This window comes from Prorops nasuta, unplaced genomic scaffold (assembly GCF_024137725.1).
Source record: "Prorops nasuta isolate Cenicafe-Biocafe unplaced genomic scaffold, Cenicafe_Pnas_1.2 PNAS00017, whole genome shotgun sequence".
Taxonomy (NCBI): domain Eukaryota; kingdom Metazoa; phylum Arthropoda; class Insecta; order Hymenoptera; family Bethylidae; genus Prorops; species Prorops nasuta.
The window spans coordinates 2,711,193-2,737,921 of record NW_027116814.1 but is presented as its reverse complement, the minus strand read 5'-3'; the positions used below and the strand labels follow the sequence as shown (position 1 = coordinate 2,737,921).

At 31.2% G+C, this 26,729-nt stretch overlaps 2 protein-coding genes across 5 annotated transcripts; one reads left to right on the top strand and one right to left on the bottom strand.

The window, feature by feature from the left end:
* The first annotated feature begins 1,631 nt into the window (after positions 1 to 1,631).
* On the top strand, positions 1,632 to 7,436 carry LOC136779389 (neprilysin-2-like). Of its 3 annotated transcripts, none has more exons than XM_066736955.1 (16): positions 1,632 to 1,973; positions 3,372 to 3,553; positions 3,635 to 3,796; positions 3,875 to 3,958; positions 4,027 to 4,244; positions 4,314 to 4,514; positions 4,595 to 5,344; positions 5,427 to 5,568; positions 5,679 to 5,872; positions 5,950 to 6,126; positions 6,218 to 6,321; positions 6,418 to 6,479; positions 6,546 to 6,597; positions 6,668 to 6,735; positions 6,813 to 7,114; positions 7,188 to 7,436. In XM_066736955.1, exons 1-16 carry the CDS (start codon positions 1,957 to 1,959, stop codon positions 7,365 to 7,367), a joined length of 2,895 nt encoding a protein of 964 aa, XP_066593052.1. In that variant the 5' UTR covers positions 1,632 to 1,956; the 3' UTR covers positions 7,368 to 7,436. The 3 variants fall into 3 exon arrangements, with proteins under 3 accessions (XP_066593052.1, XP_066593051.1, XP_066593053.1); XM_066736954.1 differs by lacking the exon at positions 1,632 to 1,973 and adding an exon at positions 3,134 to 3,281; XM_066736956.1 differs by lacking the exons at positions 1,632 to 1,973; positions 6,668 to 6,735; positions 7,188 to 7,436 and adding an exon at positions 3,134 to 3,281 and having other exon boundaries at positions 6,813 to 6,971.
* Positions 7,290 to 26,729, bottom strand: LOC136779388 (protein eyes shut-like). 2 transcript variants are annotated; one of them, XM_066736951.1, is made up of 14 exons: positions 26,598 to 26,729; positions 26,417 to 26,542; positions 26,171 to 26,319; positions 23,725 to 23,946; positions 20,831 to 21,759; positions 18,845 to 19,149; positions 18,551 to 18,761; positions 10,768 to 10,919; positions 10,565 to 10,701; positions 9,131 to 9,376; positions 8,872 to 9,075; positions 8,567 to 8,795; positions 7,507 to 8,495; positions 7,290 to 7,397 (listed from the first exon to the last, which is right to left on the bottom strand). In XM_066736951.1, the coding sequence occupies exons 1-13, from the start codon at positions 26,606 to 26,608 to the stop codon at positions 8,414 to 8,416; spliced, it is 3,003 nt and encodes a 1,000-aa protein (XP_066593048.1). In that variant the 5' UTR covers positions 26,609 to 26,729; the 3' UTR covers positions 7,290 to 7,397; positions 7,507 to 8,413. The 2 variants fall into 2 exon arrangements, with proteins under 2 accessions (XP_066593048.1, XP_066593049.1); XM_066736952.1 differs by lacking the exons at positions 7,290 to 7,397; positions 7,507 to 8,495 and having other exon boundaries at positions 8,502 to 8,795.

Below are 26,729 nucleotides of genomic sequence, written 5' to 3'. Positions count from 1 at the left end.
ATTCTTCATCCGAATTGAGTTTTTTCATGCTCGATTGACTCGTTAGAATTGGCACCTTGTCATAAAGAAGCCCGTTTTTGCAATTTGCTTCGCATTTTACTTTTATTAAACGAATTGTTTATTAACTTGTACTGTCGGTAAAGCACGCGTGAGGGATCCCGTTAAGTGGGTATTTCTTTTTTAGGGATTATTTTCATTTATCAGCATGTTGTATTGTTGCACCTGGAGCGCATTTGGCGCGACGTTTAAATTGTGTCATAAGGAAAAATATAATAGGTAGTAAATAGGAAGGGTAAGGGAGTTTTAATTTAGGAGTTGGTATGAAAAGGGAGCTTGTTGTAATGAGTGGTATAGAGGGTTAAAGACTAATACTTTCCTGAAATATTGTAAAAAGTAAATAGAAGAATGCCGTGTTCATTATTATAATCATACCCACAGTTTTTAGTATTCTGTAAGAACTCTCCACCAGGCTTTTTAGGATTTACCAACTCCATGAGAAGCTATAAGTTCTTGTCACTCGGGAAGATTAACGATGTCTATAACAGACTGTTTTTGGAAGTTTGAAATAAAATGAGTTCTTTGAACTTTCCATTTCTCGCACCACCATAAAAAATGGTTAATTAATATCCTCCACCCCTTTTTTGCAATCGCATTGAGGGGAGTTTTCTAATTTAATTTTATATAGATGACTTTTGCAAGTGTGTGGTTAGATCTGATACACGATAAAATGGTGATTTGGGCTCTATTTCATTCAAGGAGAATTGTGTAGAGACCGTGCACACTAGCACAATTACAATGAGATAAGAATGTATATTGGTGTATATGCATACTATCAGCGCAAACTATCGGTCAATTTTCGCAGTTTTTGAGTGTATTTTATTTATACGTATACAGTTATACATTGACACTTCGCTATCATTGTGTTGGTGTGCACGGTCTCTATACCAAAGGAAGTTGAGGACCTTGTTAGGAATTTTAGTCGAAGGGTTCTACTGTTTGTTTCTGTATAAGAAGTATTTCTTTCTAGAGGCTAGGGGGCCGATAGTTTTTTATAAAATTTTCTGCTGGATTGGTCGAAATTATGCCTTACAAATTTTGTATAGTCTATGAGTTCAATATTATTATGGGTAATGAAGTCCATTCGAATGGCGTATTTGGCGAGAGAGTGTGCCATATTATACATATTACCTTCAATACTACATTTGGACGGGCACCAGACTGATACATATAAGAAAAAACCCGTGTGGCCTGTGAAGCGAATTTTGTCATTCAGCCAAGTTTCAGAGATGCAAGTAACGTCAATATTTCCATTGTCGAGTGATTGGATAAGGTCAATTCTATATCTCATTAAGTTCCTATAATGTTTCATTGTAATATATTGGTAGCATTCAGCAGAGGTAGCAGCTCAGTAACGTTACCAGATTTCTTTTTAAACTTCTACTTCTATTGGATAAAATTATAGGATCTAAGAGTAATAGCCAATAACATACACCGCTCCCTCAACATTTGTCTCTGCTGAATGCTACCATTGATGCAATTATTTTGGTGCATAAATTGTGAGGTTAGATTAAGTTGATGAATAGACGTAGATATCGTATTATTTTTGCTGACCAAGCGGAGAAAGCAGGTAGTGGAGAAATAGTAATTATAAGTCCAGTTTGTGGCAGAAGAGAATATTTGCGAGAGAAATAAGAGAAATATAGTCGATGTGATAATATAAGTATATAAGAAGTTAATTAGATTCAATGTTTTCATTTTTGTCTTTATTATAGTGAACCATCTCACTTTGAGATTAAAGAGCGCGTCACGAAATATAATTTATTTAAATATCCGAGTCGCGTAGTTTCGTTTAAAAAATCCGCGACGCGTCGTATTATTTTATAATTAAACTATCACGAGTATCATCCTCGTCTTATCCTGCAGGCTGCAAATGGATCATCGTTGGATTTTCGCCGAATGAGTGAGTCCTACGGGTAAATTTGTGGATTTTTTTATTAATCTGCATTATAGATTCCAATCGGCCCTTCTTCAGTTAAACTATTTCTTAATTTTGTCTTGTGTTTTAATGTTTTGTGTGTGTGTGTGTGTTTATTTCAGGTTTAGATTTTCAATATAGGTAGGACCCTTAACTTTGCGTTTTAGGTTGGCATTTTAGCTTTCGGTGTTAGGCAGGCTTTCTTTTTAGATTCTTCATTGCGTTATTATATTATATTTTGCATGCGTGTGTTTTTTTTTCAGGATCTTCATTGCGTTATTATAATTTGCGTCCGTGTGTATGTTTGTCAGGTTTAGCTTTCCGATATAGGTAGGCTTTTTAGTTTTGCGTACTAGGTAGGCATTATAGCTTTCGGTGATAGACAAAATTTCTTATTTAGGTTCCTTTTTTACAAATATATTTTGTTACCCTTCCCTTTCCTTCCCAGGGGTGAGAGCAAACGTATGGTCAGGAACGAGTTACGCGTAATGAGTTTTGTTTGTTTTTGGTTTTTTCTTTTTAAATTAACAAATTATTTGAATATTAAATATAAATTCTAATCAGATCAAACTAAAAACGAACAAACAAAGCCTCTGCTCTGTTCAAGACCATTGCAATACCCTTCGCGAGGTAACCTTGATTTTGCAAAAGGCAATGGATCTAGAGGAAAGAAAGTATCTGAAAAAATTTACTTTCCTTTTAAAATATTAATATCTTTGTAATTCTTTTATAGGGATTTTCAATTTAACAATATTTTGATTCTGAAGAATTTTAATATGCTGATAATGCAGCAAAAATAAATTTTCTCAACTGCTAATAATTACACTAAACGAAACAAGAACGGAAACCATGAAGATTCAACGAAAAATTCAAGGTTATTTCGAGTAGATTAGATTTGACTCTATATAATCTTACATCTAACTATATCCATATACGAAAGATATAAGATCATCTATAGATTCGTGAGAACGTGAAAAGAAAAATGACCACAAACTAACTATCCTAATTATACCGCATATGTGTATAAATAATAGTACACACACATATATAAAATATCAATGGCTGATGATAATTAGTGTTGGCGAAAAATTATTACTGAAGGATGCGGAGATGATTCTTTCATATCATAATTATAACAATCGCATAATTATGCGACAATATTTATCAATTGAGGCACTTCCTATTTCCATAAGCATATAACCTCTTACTGGTCTATTAAAATATAATAGTCCGATGAAAACGTTGCACAAGCCATTTTCGCAAATGTAATTTATTTTTCTGTGAAAATGTTTCGCTGGTTTTTAATGTGTGTAATTAGAGCATTTAATAAAGTAAACCACTAATTGAAATAAGTAGAACACTATTCATTTAAATAATGAAATTGTTACTATTCTAGATTTTCCTTGGGGACTACAGTGTTAGGACGAACTTTGTTAGATTTATCAAACGATGATACAATTTTCGTTGATTCCAATCTTTCAGATTTCCCATGGTTTAAGCGACATCTTCCCAACATAAATGGTGATAAGAGAACACAATCAAATGTAATCTGCCAGACAGAGGAATGCAAAAACATTGGTAAGTTTTTCATATGGTTACAAAAGGTAGCAATTACCTCGTATAAATAATTAGAAAATAAGTTCATCCTTTGATACGCAGGCAAGTTTATTCTTGCAAATATGAACAAGAGTGTAAATCCATGTGATGATTTCTACGAATATGCTTGTGGAAATTCGAAAATTAGTAATCCAGTACCTAATTGGTCAGACTCATGGAGTACAACGCATTTTATGTATGAAAATATTCTTTTGAAGAAGCGAGGTACTTGATGTCATTATTTTACTGAACCTAGTATAATTATAGTAAATAGCTTTTCATTCAATTACATATATTTATCAGAAATTCTGGAGGCGAAAGTAGAACACGATGATACTCTACCTCTAAAATTATCAAAAAAGTGGTACAAAGCTTGTATGAACGAGGGTACGAAATTAATTAATAATTTTTGTATTTAGAATTCCATTCATTTAATTTTTATTTGGTTAATGCAGAGACTATGAAAGACAGAGGATTATCTTCAATCGCTTCAATTGTGTCGAGAATTGGTGGCTGGCCGCTAGCTATGGAAAAGGGTGAATGGAATTTGCTCGATAAACCTTTCAAAAAAGTGGAAAAATATTATACTAACATAATAGGCGCCTCAACTTTTTTTAACTATAAAGTTTTAGATAAATCTTTAAGTGGAGAACATAATAAACCCTTTATAATGGTATAAAATTTGTTAATTATTTAAAGAAGATGTTAGATACATACGAAATCGTATCGTTTTGATTTACAGATTGAAGTTCCAATTCTTCCGTTAGAAGCATATTTGAAATTTCCTCGTGAAAAGATTTATACGCAATCTGACGGCTATTACCAACGCACTATTATTAAAATTGCCAAAAAGATTGCGAAACATACAGACACTATCCTCTCTGAAAAGAAACTAACCAAAGATGTTAATGATTTAATCAATTTTGAAAATGAGCTTTTTAAGGTCGTCAATTACTATTAGCTAAACTGTTGATAAATATAAGAAATAGATATTGAATTATGAAAAAAATATTTCAATTTTAGATTCGGAATATTGAGGCTACAAAGAAAGAGGATGAGAGCGATAGTACTCATAGTGAAGATGATTGTTTTGATAAAGATAAAGAAGAATCGAAGAATGACGACGACGATTGTATTGCCTTGAATAAAACCATCATTGATGAAACAACAAAGATACTCGGTCGAAGAAAAAATAATCAGGAACAAGATTTTAATAAGAGAGTAAACAAAAAAAATAAATACATTAAAAAATTAAATAAGAAATTGAATAAACATAGAAACAACAGTCATCAAAATTTATTAGAGAAAATGGAAAGATTATCATTTAGATTGAACAAAATATCAAAGCGTCGTGATTATAATAATAAAAACAGTCAACAGGTTGATAATTTTAAACGACAGAAAAGAGATGTTGCAATTAATGACTGGACATTTGAACGTAAGGATGAAGATATTTATGAATTGCTGGATCAAATTTTATTACGATCAAAACTTAATAACAAAAAAAACAAAGTTATACAGATTAAAATAAATAAGAAAAATAAATTAAATAAAGCAACTGAAAATGATGATACAGTTGGGAAAGACAGTAAGTTGAACGATAGTTATGAAAAAAATATTAATGCCAGTACTGAGGATCGTGAGAAAGAAAATGAAATACTTAATTGTAATGATAGCAACGATGATGACGAATGCAACATTTCTGAAAATGATAGTAATGATAACTTCGAACAGGATGAGTTTGATATCGAAGAAGTTTCAAGTGAAATGACGGTAGATCCATTAATACATTTGCAGCAGATTACAAAATGTTGAAATAATAAAAATAATATTATCTTCACTTTTTCTTTTGTAGGAGTTATTTAGAGAATGTTTTGAAGATTTGTTGGAAGAAATTGATGTTAACATAGATGATGTTCTCATAGTACCATTTATAAATGATAATCAGCTTTTTGAGTATTTCGAATTACTCAAGAAAACACCTAATGAAGTAATCGGTAATTAATTTAATATAGTGCCTGTTCAATTGTTTAAGTACACACACATATATATATATATATATATATATATATATAGTATATCGACGAAAATATTATTTGCATTTCAGTCAATTTTATTCATTGGAATTTTATAAGCAGGATGTATTTGCTTACCAAAGACCTGACTTGTACAATCTTGGATTGTTTCCCTAATCCAAAACAAATACCAAGATGGAAAGGTTGTGTCGATGAAGTAAAAATGACTGAAGCTATTTCCTATGAATACGTAAAGAAATATTTCCATACAGAAGCTTCGAATATAGTAAGTTTTAAAATAATTCTCTTCTCCTAAATTTATAAATAATGAAAAGTAGTTAATAAATTTATATTTTATTAAAGACCAATGGTATGATTGACGTTATGAAAAACGCCACTAAATTAGAAATTGAGGGATCCACTTGGTTGGATGAGGATATGAAGAAGGATGCCAAGGAAAAAGTAGACAAAATAAAGGAATACATAGGTTATCCCGAATGGTTCGATAATAATACCGCTTTTGAAAATCATTTTAGAGGGGTATGATTACCACTTTTATATTTTAAATGATTTATTATCTTTATTAATTCCGCGGGAATCTTTATAACTTCTCTTTTATATTTCAATGTAGTTAATAATTGTTGGTAATAATTTTGACAACTCCTTATCCTATGAGAGATTTAAAAAAATATGGGAATTTGAAAAGCTATCGCAAGACGATGGTGATTTTGATGTGTAAGTGAAACTAAGATTATTAAATTTATCTAGAATTTAAAAACCCTTGATTAAAAATAATCAGTATTTTTAAACTTAATTTAAAATTTGTATTAGATGGACTATAGTCAAACCTACACAAGTAAATGCTTATTATCTACGTTTTCAAAATTCTATAGGTAAGTAACATGTAGATTAAAAATATGTTGAAAAAAATATATTTATATAACGCCATTCTATTTCAGTCTTTCCAGCTGCGGTTTTCGAATTTCCGTGGTTCTCTATTTCTTATCCTGAGTAAGTAGCTCATACAAATAATTTTGATGCATTGATTTTAATCATTTCGTTAAATAAATGTTCTTTACAGTGCCATTAATTTTGGTATGTTAGGCTTCTTAACTAGTCATGAAGTATCCCATGGTTTTGGTCCCACTAGTAATATGCCTTTTAAATAAATGAAAAGCTTATAATATTACAAAATGCCATAGAATTTAACATATTATATCTTTCAGGTCGTACTTATGATAAAAATGGGAAAGAGTTTAAATGGGATGAACAAATGGAGAAGGAATATATGACACGGCTGGACTGCTTTATTGAACAATACAACTCATACTCTTTAGAAGTTGGCAATATTACAGTTAACGCGGATGGTAAGAAAACATTAAACGAAAATGTTGCTGATGTCACAGGAATATCTATAATATATAAAGCCTTTAAACTCTGGACCGAGATTAAAGAAACGCCAGATCTTAAGCTTCCTGGATTCGAAGATTTTACAGAAGAGCAAATGTTGTTTCTCTCCACTGCAAATGTTGGTTTTACATAGTTGTTTGTTCTATAAGGTTTTTTAAGCTTTTCGTTTATTAATTGTATTTCTGTTTTAGGCTTTCTGCGAGACTGTCAAACCATCTAATTTTATTGCTAAAATAAAAAGTAGTACACACAGTATTGGATCATTTAGAATAAATGGTGTATTATCAAACTCTGAAGAATTTTCTAAAACATTCTCATGTCCAGTTGGAAGTAAAATGAATCCGGAAAAGAAATGTGATATTTGGAAATAAATTATAATCTTGCCTTTATTATAAATGTAACTGAAATGAAAACTTATCATTAAAAGAAATTGCAAACTATATATTGTTTTAAAAAAAATCTTTTTGCTTTCCACCTATTCGGTATTTTTTTAAAATAAAGCATACTGACTTTCGACAAAGTGTTGAGAAGAATAACAGTATATTTTTAGAATATTTGAGTAACTTGATATAATTATAAAACACTGGTCGATCTTAGTTTAGCTGCCAGGGATGTTGCATGAATTTGCGGTATCATTTCTGATGTAATTAGGCTGCCAAATCGCAAAATGTTAGCAGAAATTCGTTATCACGTCAAGAGTTTAAGAAAGAATATACGTAGACAGAGGGATATAAACCTAATGTTATCATTAGTTTTCTAATAAAAACTTCTCTATATCTTGTCGAAACTAAAAAAGATAACAATTATGTCCAGGGTGAACGATTTATATTTAATGCAATTTCGATTATTTTCTTTGATATAAGCAATAATATATAACAACTTAATATCTTATTATATTTTACGTAGTGTCTGAATTATAATTTAAATGACATGTAATAATGCATTATAGAAAAACATTACCAGTGAAATATATCTAATTTTAATAAAAATGATAGTATTATCACTAGGTACTGATGGTCCAGAGACAGAAGTTAATCAATGGAGGATGGGTCGCTGATTTTCTCATATCTCAATTGTAATTATCATATAATTCCTTGACAATTGCTAATCATCCAGGCCATTTCCTCTTTTTCATGAGCCTACACTCTCTCACCAATGATGCACGCTGTCAAGTGCAACACATTCAATGTGTGAACATGTCATCTTATAATTATATTTCATACTTTATTACTCCTTTTTACATCGTTTATCACAAGTCACTCTTACTCATTCATAAGGAATTATATAAATCGATTCATTTCTTTCTTTCAGGATTTCTTGTACACATTGCAAGTTACACGTTAACATCCTAAACATAAATATTCACTCTTTATGCACACTTAGTTTCGTATTGTTCTGAAGCTGTTTCGTTACAATATTAACACACTGCATGCTTTCTAATGAAAATATTAGATTCTTCTGAGCAGTCCGAGCCACTCCAGCCGTCTTTACAGATACATCTACAATCAAAAAATATGGAAGAGCATGTGAAACTATTCTATAACAGATTAAAATAATGTTTCAATACGACCTGTATGTTGGACCATGGTTCAGGCAAACTGCACCATTTTTACAAGAATGTTGTATACATTCGTTTCGGTAACATTCGCCTACGCCTCTTCCTGTGGCAGGATTCGAACTTGTTATGTCGTTGACTATATCTTTTATTCGTAATTCTATGTCAAAAATACAGCCAGAAAATCCAGTATGCAAAGGAAGGTCATGTGGTAAAGATTCATAATTGGTAGATTTATGACCACCTTAATTAAATTGAAAATTTTAAAATAAAATTGGCGATGAGTTTTGCTTATAAAATTTAAAAAATCGTTAGACCACCTATATAAAGAATTGGGGATACGTCGAGTCTGGTCATAGATCCAGCAGCCCTTCCAGTTACATTACCAGCTCCTTCAACTGCCAACCAGGCATCCCTTCCTTTTCTTCCTACACGTAATATGTAGGTTTTTGTTACTTTAACCGTTGACGAATTGTGTGACGTGACGGATGTCAACGGAACATTAGTAAATATTCGTCTTACACCTAAGATTTTAATTTTGCGTTACAAGTTCTTTTTTTTCATCTAATTGTCAATTACCTGAACCTAAATCCCAAGTTAGCATAATATAGCCCTTAACATAAGTGATGGAGAGATAATCAACCAATTCTTTGGTGTAACTACTTCTACCTAGGAATGCTATTAATGAAATCTGGTCCAAATTTCTTGGAATAATTTTCATTTTTAATTCCATGTCATCTTTTATTGAATTTGATAATCCATAAGCTACATAAGAAGAATATCCTTGCAGTATTACTGAGAAAGAAGGTCTGGTCACTGTGAAATCTAGAAGTATAAATTATTTATATTACTATGTTTATATTTGGATTCTATTAATATTACAGGTTAACACATTTCTATAACGAAAGACAGGATTAGGCTTTTCCGAAGGATGTTATCGTGCTGATCACAAATCCATTGCCAAAATATTTCTAGCATGTAAAGATTTTGTAATATTGTAAAATAAATCCTTGAAAAATGTTATTTTAAGTAATATTTGCATTCTTTTAACGAGAACCATATATGGAGGAAGACAATTTTTAATACAAATGACTTTTAATAATTTAAGGAATATAAAGTTTTTTATGAGTGCAACTAATTTTTTAAACCCAGTTCTTTAGAGGTAAAATCTCCTAAAAAAAGAGGACATAACTTCCATGCAGTAGAACTCAACGAATAGCATGAGGCTAAAAATAAGCTAATATTCCTAAAATTGTAGAAAATAATTTCCAATAACTGATTCAGACATACAGCACCAAGTGATTTAAAGATATCTTTTAGACTTCTTTGATCAATAGAATTACTAAAATATCTCTATAAGACACCTTTTAGTCAAGTTTACTGTATAGGACTGCTTCAAATGGTAAACTATTAATGGATTGCAGGATTATTTGAATCTGCCATATTGAATTCAGCAAGATTGGCTAACGACTTATATTTGGCGACTCTAAGAAACCTTGAAGATACCAAATACTTTCATGTTAACTCTGTAAATAGTCACTTTTACTAGTTTTTATGTAAAACGTTGATTTCAAATCTACCAATTACGTTTAAAGTGATAATTCTTCACACACACACACACACAAGAAAAAAATTCGTCTTGCGCTTTTTAATAGTGGAATTGCTCTGGTAGCAAAATACGTTCAGATGATGTAAAACTTACTGGATTTCTGTTCATAATGATATTATCTAGATAAATTTTGCCACCGTAGGACCATAGTGCTAAACGATGTCATATTGGGTATTAGGCAAAATTGATATTATCTGTATTACATGAATGCAATTACGGTTAAAAATAGCGTTTCTATTCCATTAGGTTAATAATTTCCTAAAATCTTGTCAGGATAGGACATTTTTGATGTTGGATTCGTGGTCAACACATCCAAATCCTTTGGAAACATTAGGACTTTTAGTTATTGAAACAATTTAATTTTTGAAGACTTCTGTAATTACAAAATAATAATAGTAAACTACCTTCTTCACACAAAAGGCCACGACTTCCAAATGGACAAATACAAACATATCCAGCTCCCGGAGAATTTATGCAAGTTGACCCTAAGTAGCACGGATTATCATCACAAGCGGATCGCTCACAGAACTTGCCGGAATACCTGTATGTATTGTAATAGTGGGAATATCTATCGAATTAGGTTTATATTAATAGTATGTTACCTTACCCAGAAAAACATCTGCAACTAACTATATTATTAACCTCATCGCAGACTCCAAAATTTTTGCAAGGATTGGATAGACAAAGAAGCGACGTACATTCTTCTATTTGAAAATATTCAGTTGAATCTTGTATGAAATGTCGTGGGACCTCATTAACCTAGGAATTTTAGTCAATTAACAAATATATACGGTGTATCGTAGAACACCCGTACACTCGTTCTCTTTCGAAAACTATGAGCAATTTGGGGAAAAATATTTTAGACAAAATTTGTATAGTTTTTAGAGAAGCATAAGATGTTATTGTTTGACCCTGAATGCGTTCTAAAGGCACTATGAACGTAACTTTAAGATTTTTAAAAGGAATAGCTTATAAGGTTCCGTCAAATTAATTGAGCCAGCGTCTAAAAGTACTAAAATCGCAATTGCGGGTAATTAGCATCCTATTGGTCGGAGATAAAAAGAAAGGGAAGATCAAGTAATATGCTCTTTTTCTCTGTCTCCCCGTCACTTTCCAGTTGAATTTATTTGTAATTGAAAAGACAGTGTATAAGGAATAAAAAAATATGCATACGTGCGCTCTTATCCTCTCTACTTGTCACAGGCACATGTTCATTTTTTAACTATATGTTTATGCATTTTAATCAACGAAGTAAATAAATGAACACGAAATAAATAATTTTTCGTTATGAATATGAAAAAAATGAGTATCATAATAAATTATAAAAAATAAACAAATCTTCAATAATTTAATATTATGATTTGCAACAGATACTTTCGAATCACGTAAACTCTATTGCAGAAATTTTTAAATCAATTTTATACTTATATTATGTAACGTGCATTATACAGTTTAAATTAAACACGTTTCGTAGAAGTGGCCCTTAGAAAAACATTTTTATTAGCAAAGCAAACACCTTAACGCGCGCGCGCTATGTTATAATTGGTCAATTCGGTTAATTCGATCTATCATGTCGATATTAATTTTAAGCAGCGCCTATCGCAGCGCTAAGCTGTCCTAACATGCTTAATGCTGAATTATTTGCTAAATTTCAAATGCTGATTGCCGATTGATTATAAAATTGCAGATATGTGATCAGCAATCGCCATTTTAAATCCAAAACGGCTCTAGTTTTAAGATTATCCAGACTGGAAGTGTTCGTTAAACAGCTTACTCAATAATTAATCTCACCCAATTGGCGCAGCCCAAAGCTCCAACCAATCAGATTCCATTGTTCTACTTCCGGATGAGCACGTTGCTTATCACCTGTTATACAATTCAGTTTTCGAATCTGCACGTGGTGGTTGTCAGTGAATCGTGCGCGCGCCGAGCTTTTTTTCGTCGTAATCGCTGACAACCGATTAATTATTCGCAAATAGAAATAATTAAATACTTTATATTAATCACGCACGTGCAGTTTCATTATTATGATTATTTAATTTTACCACGCAGAGAAAATACTTTAATCATTGAACAAGTTTTTGCTATAACAATGAACAAAGTGAATTAATATAACAGACATTCATTCGTTTAACAATTATAGTTTAGTATGTAATGAAATATTCGTTATTATGTCAATGATTTTATTTTTTATGTTAACGAAATTTATCCATTATTGTTACCACGAAAAGTTGCTCATTGATTGAGGATATTTTTCTCAGTACGGGTTTTATTAAATTTATATAAATCCAATTGCTCAATTCTTTAAAAAAATATATCAGTAAAATGCATAATGTGATTGAAATAAAAATATTTACGTATGTAGGAATTTGTCTAAGAATTGAAGGAATTGGTAAAGAAAGACAATTAGCGGCGCGAGTGTTATTTTTTATGCAACGTGTTTCGGTGCATGCAGTAGCCAAGTGTAACAGCATCAAGGACTCTCATAGCCTGGGAGTACCATTGTTTTTATTTCATGGTTAGAATAAACAGAAAAATTTTTTGATTACAATTTTACTCAATAAATGTTTTCGTTTTTGTCTTTATTATGGTGGGCCATCTCACTTTGAGATTAAAGTGCGTGTCACGAAATATAATTTATTTAAATATCCGAGTCGCGTAGTATTATTTTATAAATAAACTATCGCGAGTGTCATCTTCGTCATATCCTGCAGGCTGCAGATGGATCATCGTTGGATTTTCGCCGAATGAGTGAGTCTCACGTGTAAAACTGGATTTTTTTAGGAATCTAAGAATGACCGAAAGAACCTATCAGTAGATTCCAGTCGGTCCTTCTTCGGTTAAAACCATTTCATAATTTTGTCTTGTGTTTTAATGTTATGAGTGCGCGTGTTTATTTCAGGTTTAGATTTCCGATATAGGTTTAGGCACCTTAACTTTGCGTTTTAGGGTGCCATTTTAGCTTTCGGTGTTAGGCAGGCTTTCTTTTCAGGTTCTTCATCGCATTATATTATATTTTACGTGCGTGTATTTTTTTCGGGATCTTCATTGCGTTATCATATTTTCCGTGCGTGTGTATTTTTTTTCAGGTTTAGCTTTCCGATATAGGTAGGCTTTTTAGTTTTGCGTACTAGGTAGGCATTATAGCTTTCGGTGATAGATAACATTTCTTATTTAGGTTCCTTTTTTACCAATTTTGTTATCCTTCCCTTCCCTTCCCAGGGGTGAGAGCAAACGTATGGTCAGAAACGAGTTACGCGTAATGAGTTTTGTTTGTTTTTGGGTTTTTCTTTTTAAATTAACAAATTATTTGAATATTAAATATAAATTCTAATCAGATCAAACTAAAAACGAACAAACAAAGCCTCTGCTCAGTTCAAGACCATTGCAATACCCTTCGCGAGGTAACCTTGATTTTGCAAAAGGCAATGGATCTAGAGGAAAGAAAGTATCTGAAAAACTTTACTTTCCTTTTAAAATATTAATATCTTTGTAATTCTTTTATAGGGATTTTCAATTTAAGAATGTTTTGATTCTGAAGAATTTTAATATGCTGATAATTCAGCAAAAATAAATTTTCTCAACTGCTAATAATTACACTAAACGAAACAAGAACAGAAACCATGAAGATTCAACGAAAAATTCGAGTTAATTTCGAGTAGATTAGATTTGACTCTATATAATCTTACATCTAATTATATCCATATACGAAAGATATAAGATCATCTAGATTCATGAGAACGTGAAAAGAAAAATGACCACAAACTAGCTATTCTGCCCAGATAGCAACGTCTGAAACCTCAGGTTTAATCACGACGTGATATGTATATATTACCGCATAATGCTTTATTTTTGTGATCAGATTATGTTAAAACATAACATGTTAATATTAATGGTCTATGATGTCAATATGATCCTGAGCTCACATCGTGACATTTACTGACGTATCGTGAGGACATGCTATGTTCTACATTTCACGTCATATTGTAAGAAAAAAATGAGATCATGTAATGATAATAATATGAAGATTGCTGTTGACACACCATGAGTGAATTATGAGTACATTGAATGTAATTGTGGTAATACATTTAATATTTTCAAATAACGAGTATTCAAGAAGCAAGCTATATATCGCTATCAACGCTACAGCACGTACATTTTTTTTAATTAATGTGACCGATAAAATTACAACCAGTCGAAATATATAGACAAATGGAACTTTGCTACTAACTAACGTCAGGCAGTGTAATGGACAAGGTATCAGTCTCATTATTCCAACGACCAGCGTTCAAGACCCACCAGAGAAAACGATTTTTCATCAGCAAAAGTACGGTCAAATCATTTGGACATCAAAAATGAAAGTAAATTTGATTAAATGCAGAGCGAAAATGTTGTAACGCCGGCGTTAAAAATTGAAGAATTATCCTACATCGGAATTCAACATTTTCTATCATTTAATGGTACCTCATGACGTGAGTGCAATCTGAGGTACAAATGAGTCCTCATCTGTGTCTATTTTTGTCATCACGGAATACTGCTTTCTGAGGACAATATGACAACATTACGACAGGATTTTGCTATCTGGGTATTTTACGTAGTGTCTGAACTATAATTTAAATGACATGTAATAATGTATTATAGAAAAACATTACCAGTGAAATATATCTAATTTTAATAAAAATGATAGTATTATCACTAGGTACTGATGGTCCAGAGACAGAAGTTAATCAATGGAGGATGTGTCGCTGATTTTCTCATATCTCAATTGTAATTATCATATAATTCCTTGACAATTGTTAATCATCCAAGCCATTTCCTCTTTTTCATGAGCCTGTACTCTCTCACCAATGAATTTTAATTTAAGCTTATTCTGAACTCAACTCAAGTAAAAATTCGTGTAGCTGTCTAGAAAAATTTTTCGTTGTCTTTTAATGTAATTATTGAATAATTTAGTAAACCAATAATAGAACCTTATATGATTAACTGATAGCATTATTTTACCCTAAAGATTTTACTTAGAAATCGTGGTGTTGGGGTGAACATTTCCAGACTGTTTGACAGATTATAAAAATTGGTCTGGTTTATTCGATTTTTCTTGGTTTACATTTCATCTCCCCAAAACAAATGAAGAGAAGAAGTCGGAACTAATTGTAGTTTGCGAAACAGTAGAGTGTAAAGAATTAGACAAGTACCAATATAAATAATTTCAATAAAAAACAATGACTTCGTTAAAACACTTTGTGTGTGAAGAAAACTGAATTACATAGCAGGAAAATTTATTCTATCAAATATGAATAAAAGTGTTAATCCGTGCGATGATTTTTACGAACACGCTTGTGGTAATTGGGTAAACAGTAATCTAATTCCCTCTTAGGCATTTGCCTTTGTATGGGGGATTTATGGTCTATTCCTCAAGAAAACACTAGGTTTAAAATTCGAGGTACTTTTTTTGTGCTTTCCAAAAATAACTAAAATTACATAGTCTTTTATGAAGCAGCTGTACTTTTCACGATATTCTGGTAACGTAACCTAAACCAAATGATATCCTGCTTTTAAAATTTGCTGTATGAAACAAAAAGAGACAGAAAAAGTATGTGTGCTTTTTATCTCTCATTCTCTTTAAATTGTCAGTGAGATTAACAAAGTGGAAAGCAATAGGAGTGACAGAGAGATATAGTAATTTACTTGATCATCCTTTTCTGCCTATCGTCAGTTAATGATATGGTTATTATCCGCCATCGCAATTTTTACACTTACAGGCTCAAGGTCACTTTAACTAGCAAGAGTCTCAAGCATAATATTTCCTACATCCCATAATTAAAAAACACTTTATTATAGTTTTTTAGGAAGCTTTCAATATAAGCTGCATAAATATTTATTAAAAATAGAAGGCTCCATTTAGAAAAATGGATATGATTTGCAAAACGCAATTCAAGGTCATATCAATGATTTTGTATAATGTAGTTTTGAGAACCGTACAACTTTTGTCGGGAATATGTTTTTCTCCCTGCTTTGTCTCCAAGATATTAGGGTGTGATATGTGGTCTACGATAATCTATGTATACAGGGTTTCCCAAAAGAATCCGAAGAACAACAAGTACAAAAACTAAGCGTTTTCGAGAAAAACCTTCAGGGATAACTTGTTGTTTTTCGAAACTCCATAAGATAATAAAATCAATTTAACCTCGTGTAGAATGTTGAAGGGTATATGAAGGTCACCTTGATTTTTTTAAGCAGAACTTTCTGTTTTCTATGGCATTCCATAGAACATCAAGTGACTTAAAACATCTTTTAGTCGTCTTTTAGTCAATTGGATGACTAAAAGATGTCTATAAGGCAACTTTTAGTCAAGTGTGCTGTATGGGCCCTCATTTACTTATAATTTCAAATCGAAATATATAGTGAACATAACTAGTTGAAAGCATATTTTAACATAGTGTTTTCTGGTAAGTTTTTGAGATAAGCTATAACAATATGCAATAAAAATTGGTAAATTGCATTTATAAAAATAAAGGTAAACTCAATATGACCTCCAACACTCCACTCATGCTTAACCAATTTTATCATATAATAGAGTTATGAAATTATTAAAAAATACTCATGGCCGTTTTTTCTAAAATGTTTTGTTTTCGAAATTTTTTGCTCTTCCGGATTTTTTTAAAACGCTATATGTGTATACGAGGAGTACAAAATTATCCGCATTACCCTAATATATTGAAAAATTAAATACTCTAACCATAATAATTAAGACTAAATCTATAAGGATTTCGTAATGCAGACCGTAGCAAAATCAAAAGACACGATAGTGTCTCGACGGTAAGTACATACAAAAGTAGATAAAGAGACATGTCTATACCACCGTCAAGCACTACTTCTCTTATACAGCTAGTTCGGCCCTCCCAATTTTCAAACCGATTTTTATCTCCGTGAATAATCCATTGTCATGATTCAAGTAAATTAGTATGAGCTGATAACTAAATAACACAGGTCTAAAAAATTAAACATTTTGAAAGGTGCCGAGGATTTAACGGTGGTTTCAAATGTCATTCTTCCCACTAAAACCGAATCCGTTGATAAAATTGTTTTGCTCTATCCAATTTTCGAGTTATTCCGAATTATTGTGCGCGAAGTCGACTGTTTTTGACTGTTTGAAACAATCCACACTGTTGGTAGCATTCATTATTCGGCATAGATGTATATTTTTCTAATAAATACTATATTATAAATATTTTAGATAAAAATTTAGTTTACAGCGATATTATTTTTCTTAGCCGATATACGTCAATTTGAATTTTAACAATTAAGAAGCCATTAACATGACGATAAAAATATAAATTAGATATACTACCTTCTGACAGCATTATTTTTAACATTACTATGCATGTAAGCTTTTGAGATCACCATAACTGTAAAGGTCACTTGTAGATCGAATGTCTATCAAAAAGCAGTAAGTTCAGGTAACTCTGCCATTGCATAAAAGTTCTTTACATTTTGAAACTTTTAAGAGACATATCTACAAATAACCTTTATAGATTTGGTGACCTTAAAGGTTTAAAGAACACAGAAATATAATAAATTATGCCACCGGAAGGTTATATATTTATTTTATATTTTTACCGTCATATTGGTGGCTTTCTAATGTTGAAAATTTAAAACTTATACTTATTTCGACGAATAAAAATTATAGTGCCGTAAACAAAACTTTTTCTAGTAACTCCAATTTAGGATTATTTAAACAATATGGAACGACACCGAATAACGGTAACTAAAATGAACCGAGTGGATAGAAATCCAGACAAAAAACAGGCTAAAGTTTGTGTGACACACCACAGGAGCAATATAAGGATATGAGGTGAGGGCTCTGAAGCTGGTGGAGATGGTTCATACCGATAGGGGACTCTGAATATTTGTAATTAGCTATGAAGTATACTGGAAGGATAGATGGAGGTATATTTGTCTCACGATCTCTTATCTTGGCTCAATTCACCTATTTTAGAATGTTTTGTAATAAACGTGTTTATAAACATTTTAATCCACTGATTTTTCCTGATCTGCTCGTGCCTGGTCGCTCAACACAGTACTACGTTCCTAATATGACGTCATTAGCGGGGGGAGGGGGAGCTCAGGTTTTCGTAACGGGAGCCTTCGAACACCTTTCAGGTCGGAATTTCTAGACAATATTCCGGTGTTATTTGAAGACTTATTTTCAATTCGTTATACTGTTTTAGCGACGTCGCGAATTGCTCTTTCTGATAAGCCAGTAAGACAAACGGCCGTTTATTTTCATTTCTGCAAAAATTACTGAAATATTTTAACCGATGTAATTACTGTCCTACACTCTGCATATCCATCTACTTCATGAATTGATCGTGTACAAGATGATAGTTTACTTTTAGATTATTCATACAGCCTACAAAGCCCACAGCAACATGGGGGAAGTAGCGAAAGGAGGCTGTAGGAATTCCCCCAAGATATAAAATGGCAGGGCTCAGTATATTCATAGGTGATGCAAGAATTTGTTCTCCAGTGACGGCTGTGCTACCATTCACCAATAATTTTGCGTTGCATACGTAAATGCCTCCCTTTTCATAGTACTGAAAACTAAACGTAAAGTTTGCATCTTTAGTAATGTTTACTTATTTTCTAGAAAGTAAAAAAAATATATATATACATATAAATTTAACCTTGTATCAATATCAACTTCATTTCCGTTATTAATAACAGCATCAATTTCTCCTAGTATAATAGTTTGAAGACCACAAGAGAATTGGAGCTTTAACGATCCAAGCTCCAAGTAAACCAAAGCATACCTTTCGTTACCGAAATCTACGTATAGGATTAGTCCATTTTTTGTTATGGTTGTGACTCTTAACAAAATTTTCAGAGTAATATTTCCATCATTCTTTTCGCTTATTGTTACGCTGTGTCTTGCATAGGATTTTCCATTGAAAGATGAACCTTTAGAAAGCTCTGAGGAGCCACAGCCTTGCTGAAAATAAGTATTAGCTGTAAAATTTTCATTAAAGTTTAAAAGAAAAACTGGAATATATTGTCTTTGAAACAATCATAAAATTGGTAAATTTTATCATGACAAATAAGGCTGTGTAAGAAAATGTATATAACAATGAGAAATATGCCCCCATATGAATTATATGAATTTTGTTCTTCTCTTAACTAACAATGATAGTAATAATTTTGCTGAAGATCATTTCTTTACAATCAGTTGTAATTTTAGAAGAAATGATGATTAAATTTGTTTTAAAAATCCATAACACCTATCGGTTAAATTATCATAAATCAAACAAATACATTTCTTAATATGTTCACCATGATTGTGAAGAACATAAATAAAATATTAAACTTTTCTAAATAAAAAATGGTTTTCAATAGTTTAAGATGTGTAAAATAATACATATAAAAACCTAAGATAATTTTATTTCATTTGGTTTAAAAAAAATCTTAAAATTAATCTAAAAAACAGGGCATCATAGGAAATTATATGCTTAAACTTAAATATCTCAAAATTCTAATCTAATAATGCAATTTTGACCGCGAATTTGAATGCAGCGCAACAATTTTCATCAAGAAATGTTTTAAGTTCCGTGATCAAAAAATATTTAAAACTTGTAGGTTTACATGATGACTTAATTGCATATAAAGTTGATGACTTATGATTGTTTCAAAAACTTGCTTATGTTAAATTTCAATTACTCATATCAACTTTCAATTAGAGGAAATTAAGTCAAAATGATCCCTCGAGGGAAAATGATTCCCGAGACTTTAATGAAATTTGTTGATACCATTAGTTTAAAAATAAATAAATACCAAAATATAAGATTTGAAATACATAATTAATATAATAATGTCTGTTTTTAATGCGTAAAAATTTGATAGCGATATTTATATGTTTTAGCATCGTTTCTATATAAGATATGTAATTTTTGAATGTTATAGGCAAAAAATATGGGAATATTTTTTAAATCGCTCAATTAGGTAAATCATAATAATAAATATGAATTGTTATTTCTTTTTAAAGTTAATTTAAAATCAATTTTTGTAAAATTTCAAGATTTGATGAAAGATGTGCAATGCATTTTGGGTAAAATGATCTCTTAATGTTTTTATCCGTAAGAAGCAAATTGCGTTTCATACAGCGGTAATAATGATGGTGACAAATGTATTTTATATACGACAAACAGTTTAAAAACGAAACCTATGAAGAAGATTATATCTAATGTACTTTGTTCATTTTTTTCACGGTTATAGTGATTATATTTTTTTATTCAAAAATTAATGTTAGGACTAAAATATCCTTTTTGCCTTTTTATTACAAAGATTATAGCTTCTGCCTACCATATCTGTAGTTAAAAGGTAATAATTTAAAATATTCAGCGTGGGATCATTTTACCCTCACTCCTGGAACAATATGATCCTTTTGTAAGGTTTACTTTAAATTGATTACTACACAGCATCTTTAATGATGTAATTTTGACAAATACGTAGAAATATAAAGTAATGTGTGATTTTCGTGAAATAAATTTTTTGTTATGTTAAAATTAATATTATAGTGCCACTGCGATGGATTTTTCCTTAGAGGGATAATTTACCTCACCCTCCTCTATATTAAATTCATTTGATAGTAATTATTTAATTTAATATATTTTACTAACTTTTTTGACAGTTTCCACTAGTTCGGTGGATACCGATAAGCATTGATTCCCAATACATTCAGGTATTTCAGTTTGAGTACTGAGATGCATCTGATTTGTAGTAACTGCAGGCGTAGAGGTAAAATCTGTATGTGTTTTTGAAACGAATCCTTCATTACCCTCTTTAAAACTAGAATTAAAATCCGACATTCCAGTTGTAGTAGAAACTGAAAAGCCTTCGGTTTCTTGCACAGAAATCTGTGTCGTTACTAAAATTTCCATAAATGTATTTGTAGAAGTTTTTTGAGTACTTGCAAAAAGTTGAGTTACTGATTTCGAAGTCGATTCAGTAACCAATGTCTCAACTGTTGAAGTCGAATCTGAACTAAATTCTGTTTGTGAATTGGTGTCAGTAGTGATTTTTTCAGTATTTTCTGAAGTAGTAGGAACCATAGTATAACTTTCTGTACCAGGCTCAACAGATAGCTCTTCTTCTTTTGTAGTAGTAATATGACTTGAACTCATGTAATACTCTGTGGTTGTAGAAATGATTGTACTAGGTGAAAGATTTTGAATTTCAGATACTAGACTGGTGGAACTCCAACTGGATTCGGTTCCCAGGTCAATAACTCCATCTGTCCTCTGTTCAACGACAAAAGTTGTATTGGCTTTGTCAGTCGACGTGAAAAACTCGTCGCAGGTTGGTCCTATGTAATTATCGGGACAAATGCAAGCGAAACTATTAATTCCATCAATGCATGTTCCTCCATTTTTGCAACGAACAAATTTTGCTTGACAGTCATCGTATTTGAGTTCGCAAAAGGGTCCATGGTAATCAGGTACACAGTAACATTCTGGCTTTCCATTTTCGAGTAAACAAATTGCTTCATTTTTGCAGGGGTTTTCCTCACAAGGATAAATTTCGATGTCGCAATCAGTTCCTGTAAATCCTAGCAAAGAAAACATATTTCTTTGGATAAATATATTATAGTTAACTTTATAAAAACTGAAGCATTATTATTTCAAATAATATGAATTTTAGTTTATAAAAGCTGATTAACAAATAGGATTTTCATTTTTCGATTTCCACGTCGCTTAATTACTTAAATTATTTAAGGCCATTTGACCCAGATTCTAACTTCAACGCTCATACTTTTTAAGGGATACCATCGAAATCGAAAATTTTAATTTGCAGTTATCTCCTACTATATTAGGAATATCAAGTTTCCAGTAAAAACCAAATTTACTAATTGAAAAAAGTTTTATATCAGGCTTAAGATTCAATTTTTTTTTTATTGAAATAATAGCAATAACAATTATATTTGACTGTGAAAAATAACAACGAATTTTACTAAAAAAAGGGCCTTTACAGACATGGATGAAAGTTTAATCAGTAATTTAAGTCGAAAAATAAGCTAATATTCCAAAAAATGTAGAATATTTTGGAATATTAACTTCTGTGTTTGGTCTTAAATTACTCATTAAATTTTCTCCCGTTGGTTGTAAATCCCTTTCTTCTTAATAAAATTCATCATTTTTTTTACTGAGTCAAATATAATTGTAGTTGACTTTTTCTCGAATTAAAAAAATCGATTTTTTAGCGCGATAGGGATTCTTTTAACAGTATAAATATGATCTTTACTGAAGACTTTATATTCCTATTATTTTCGGAGATAATTGCCCATACAGCACACTTGACGAAAAGACGCTTAAAAAATAGCTTTAAGTCATTTGGTGTTCTATGGGTGGATATTAACATTTTTGACCTCGATGGATTCCCTTAAAAAATAATAGCGTTTAGGGAGTATTGGGTAACAGTATTCCGAACTATTGGACTGGAGGGGAAATTGAGCAGCATTTTTTTTTACATCTGTGAGGATCAAGCAACTGGCGTTACTATCATTGATCTATTTGAATAAGACATTAATTATATAATTATTACGATTGAACTTCCCTTCATGTAAGTTTTTTTAATCATTTAGCTATAATCAGTGTTATCGTACATGTGTGCATGGTGATAGGGAACAGCGAAAAGTACAAAATTCGTTTGATTATTGAAAGAGAATTGTTAACGAAAGTGAAAATAAAATAGTTATTTCGTTGAGTCACAAGCCCTGATTCATTGATTTAAAAATTAATTAACTCGGTAACGAAGCTTTCGCAAATAATAGTACAGCTTTTTTCGGCTTCGTTTACCCTAAAAAGTATCTGGTTAAAATTATATGCATCATTGCCGATACACCTTCTATGTACAAATATATGTATCAAGGTTTAATAAAGTGCGTTTAACTGCCATAGTACATAGGTATATATACAGAATATCGAAAACGTTCTAGGAACTATTGGTCGATTGGAATGACTATATTAAAGCCGTGGACGGTTTACATTTAATGATAACTCACCTTAGATTTTGGAGAGGGAATGTTCTCGACGATATTCGCTGTGAAAGCCGGAGAGCCTAATTCTCTGTAATAACTCACTCTAAATATCAGAAAAAGGGTAGTTCCGGGATTACTCAATTTACCTTGAATTATGGTACAATTCAAGGTAACTCAATAATCGGATCTTAAGTGACTTTCAGATCCGCGGTTATAACTTAAGTATTATCGCGGCTAAATTATCGTTAACGAGAGAGGAGTTTATTGTGGTAGCCACCCAGCGGTAATTATTGGTACTACTGATGATTTTGTTGGTGGATAAACGCATTTGGGGGGTTTTTTGTGAACGAATCGGCAGCTGTCTCGTTGAACACATTCAATAATTCCTTATCGTACTATAGAATTTTAATTTAATTAAACAATTGTGAACATTTTTCTATATACGTGGCTAATATTACGTTTCGCTTTTATAACATAAAATAGGTGCTACTAAAGAAGTGCTCCAGAAACAAATATAAAATATTCTTTTGTTTTTACCGAAAAGGCAAGCACAGGAGTAACCACCAGGATAATTAATGCATAATCCACCGTTATAACATGGAGAATTATAACATTCATCATTATCCTCGTCGCACACTGCTCCGGACCAGCCGTCAGCACATTTGCACGAAAAATGAGATCCAGGTCCCTCAACACATATGCCAGAGTTCTTGCAAATTGTTGCATTACAAACGGATGCATCAATTTCACAGTAAGTTCCTAGAAAAAAATGCAAATGATCAGGATGTACAACTAAGATTTATTTCTGCAAATTAATATTAAGCTAAATTCTTTCTCTTTTCATAAAAACTGCAAAATTCTCACATGGGATGCCTCCCATACAGCACATTTCACTAAAAGTTGTCTTATAGATATCTTTTAGTCATCCAATTGACTAAAAGACACCTAAAAGATGTGTTTAAGACATTTGGTGTTTTATGGGCTCTTATCAAGAATCAAGAGACATTTGGTAGTGTATTGAGGATAAATACACATTAAAAAATTGATTCATGTGTGTGGTTCAACTATAGGGTAGTATATCAATTTTCACGTTAAAAACGATTGCAACAACACACAGTGGGAAATTGAATTGTGTGTGGTTCAGTCATTGTGTAGTATATTAATTTTCATGTTAAAGTACAGAGTGAAATTAGCAAAATAATAAAGGATTCAATTTCCCGTAGCATACAAACACGCACACACTCTCGGAGAAATGTATTTAATCGAAAACAACAATGAACTTAGAGGGCCTTGGCCTTACGCCACATGGTTTACCTGAACAAACACAGTGCCCCGAGCAAAAAGCACATGGTAATATACAAAACAAAATTGAATAACCCTAATATACCTAATACTTCAGTAACATATTGAAAATTAGAATTTTTTATTTTTAATAAAATATTAGTATAATTGTTATCAATGCATTGTTTATATTTCTAAGGTAAAACCGAACCCAAACAAAACATACGTAAAAAGCAGGCTCTTCCTGAGAGTTGTAAAGCTAATCCTAACGAAATAAGAAATTTTGAATTTATAGTCATACTGAGGTTAAAATAACTGATATTTATATTGTAGATTTTCCGCTTAGAATATGTAAACAATAAAGAGCAAATTCTTTATTAACGTGAAAGGGATTAGTGAAAAATGCTTTATACTTTAACATCTGAAGGAGCAAGGTTCAAATCTTACTAGGGATATGGATATTTACAGTCTATACACAGGAGATAATTAATACATAAATAGGTAAAATCTTTAAGATTACATTGATCAAGAAACTGAAGCTATTTAACCATAAAAGATCTATTCAAAACATTTTTATTCATAATTATATAAATGCTTTTATTATTAATGGAATAATATTCTTAGTATAAAAATTGTTAAAACTTTATTATAAAAATATTTAAAATGTAAGTCATTAAATTTACGTATATTTGACATTTTAATGACTTTAAGACATCCATTGAACTTTGACGTTTGACCGACATTGTAACATATAATTCATTGTTATGTATAGACTACATATAGGGTAAGTCATTTTAATGTCCTTCCCTCGATAACTTTTTTATTTTCGATTTAAAAAAAAAATATATCAAACAAAAGTATTATGATTTCAAGAAGAAAAGAAGATAATCCTATTGATTTGACCTTGGAAGGTTATTTCCTGGTTACACGAATGTCGACTTGGATTTTTTAATTGGAACGTCCTATATATTATTGCTTATATATTCTTGTATCTGATCTCAAGGGCTTTCCAGAAAACAACATAAATTTATCTTTCAATCAAGTAGTTCACTGTATATTTTAGTTTGAAATTACATATAAGTATAGGTTTAATGTGAGAGAAATAATGTGCTTAACCGCTAACTCCATGCGATCACTTGTTTAGCCATTCACTTGTAATTTAAAATCAATATATGTAGTGATTGTTTCGACAAAGTAATAAATTAATATAATATTTTGGAAAGTTCTTAAGATCAGATGCACAAATATATAATAATATATAAGGTGTTTAATTTAAAAAACTCAAGTCGTCCTTCATGCAATCTTCAAATAAACTTCCAAGGTCAAACCAAGGGCGTTATTTTTTTTTCTTTCGAGGCCTTAAAACAATTGATTGAAACATTTTTTTTTTCTAAAAATCAAAATAAGACAGTTATTGGGAGTGGGACATTAAAATATCTTACCCTGTACATTAACCCTTGGTGGTCGTGTGTCTACTCTGAGCCACCCAAAGCCTTTTTACCGTCATAGTCGTACGTCCGCTCTCAGCCACCACAACAAGAAACCTTTCTAATCTTACACTGAATTAATTTCAACCAGTACGACACCTAAGTTTAAATTTGATACGTCCAAAACGAGTTAAATTTAAATTTACATCACCTGCAGTCTACATTACAATGTAAAACAAAATAATTTATTTTATTTTAATAATTGTATAATTTACCAATGAATCCCTCGGCACAGGTACAATTGTAAGTCGCAACTGCATCACTGCATGTTCCTCCATTTAAGCATGGATCTGACCAACAGTCGTCCCAATTAATTTCGCAATTCAATCCGGTATACCCATCGATACAGTAACAGGAATAGGAGCTAGAAATTTTATAATTAAAAAGTATTTATTTCAAAGCACAATTTAGTAGGGATAATTTACATTCTTTCCGCAAATTATTCTAATCTTAGTCAATACCTATTGTCATTATCTAAGCATATGCCATATATGCATGGATTTTTTAAACAATTTTCCGTTATCGAGGATTTAATCAATCGAAAGAAGATAATCGCGGTTATTGCTCGTTGTCCGAGCCATTGCCATCTGCATTTAAAATTTCATTAATGACAATTTAACTGTATAAAAAGTTAATTTTTACCTCAGATTCATAATTCTTGCAAAGGATTACAGATTTTTTATTAGAATTAATTTACATAATTAAAATAAATACTATTATAAATAAGATATGTGCTACAACAATGGAGGAAGCACGTATAAGTAGAAAACTGAC

What these genes read in the sequence shown, in the direction of transcription:
- LOC136779389 (XM_066736954.1), top strand. Translation starts at nt 3,262, where the DNA reads ATGTTTCGCTGGTTTTTAAT. An exon ending in ATGTTTCGCTGGTTTTTAAT is followed by an intron (nt 3,282 to 3,371) that starts GTGTGTAATTAG and finishes TTACTATTCTAG; the next exon opens with ATTTTCCTTGGGGACTACAG. An exon ending in AGAGGAATGCAAAAACATTG is followed by an intron (nt 3,554 to 3,634) that starts GTAAGTTTTTCA and finishes TTTGATACGCAG; the next exon opens with GCAAGTTTATTCTTGCAAAT.
- LOC136779388 (XM_066736951.1), bottom strand. An exon ending in CTGTGCCGAGGGATTCATTG is followed by an intron (nt 23,947 to 26,170) that starts GTAAATTATACA and finishes ATTTTTTTCTAG; the next exon opens with GAACTTACTGTGAAATTGAT. An exon ending in CTCCTGTGCTTGCCTTTTCG is followed by an intron (nt 21,760 to 23,724) that starts GTAAAAACAAAA and finishes TTTCTTTGCTAG; the next exon opens with GATTTACAGGAACTGATTGC.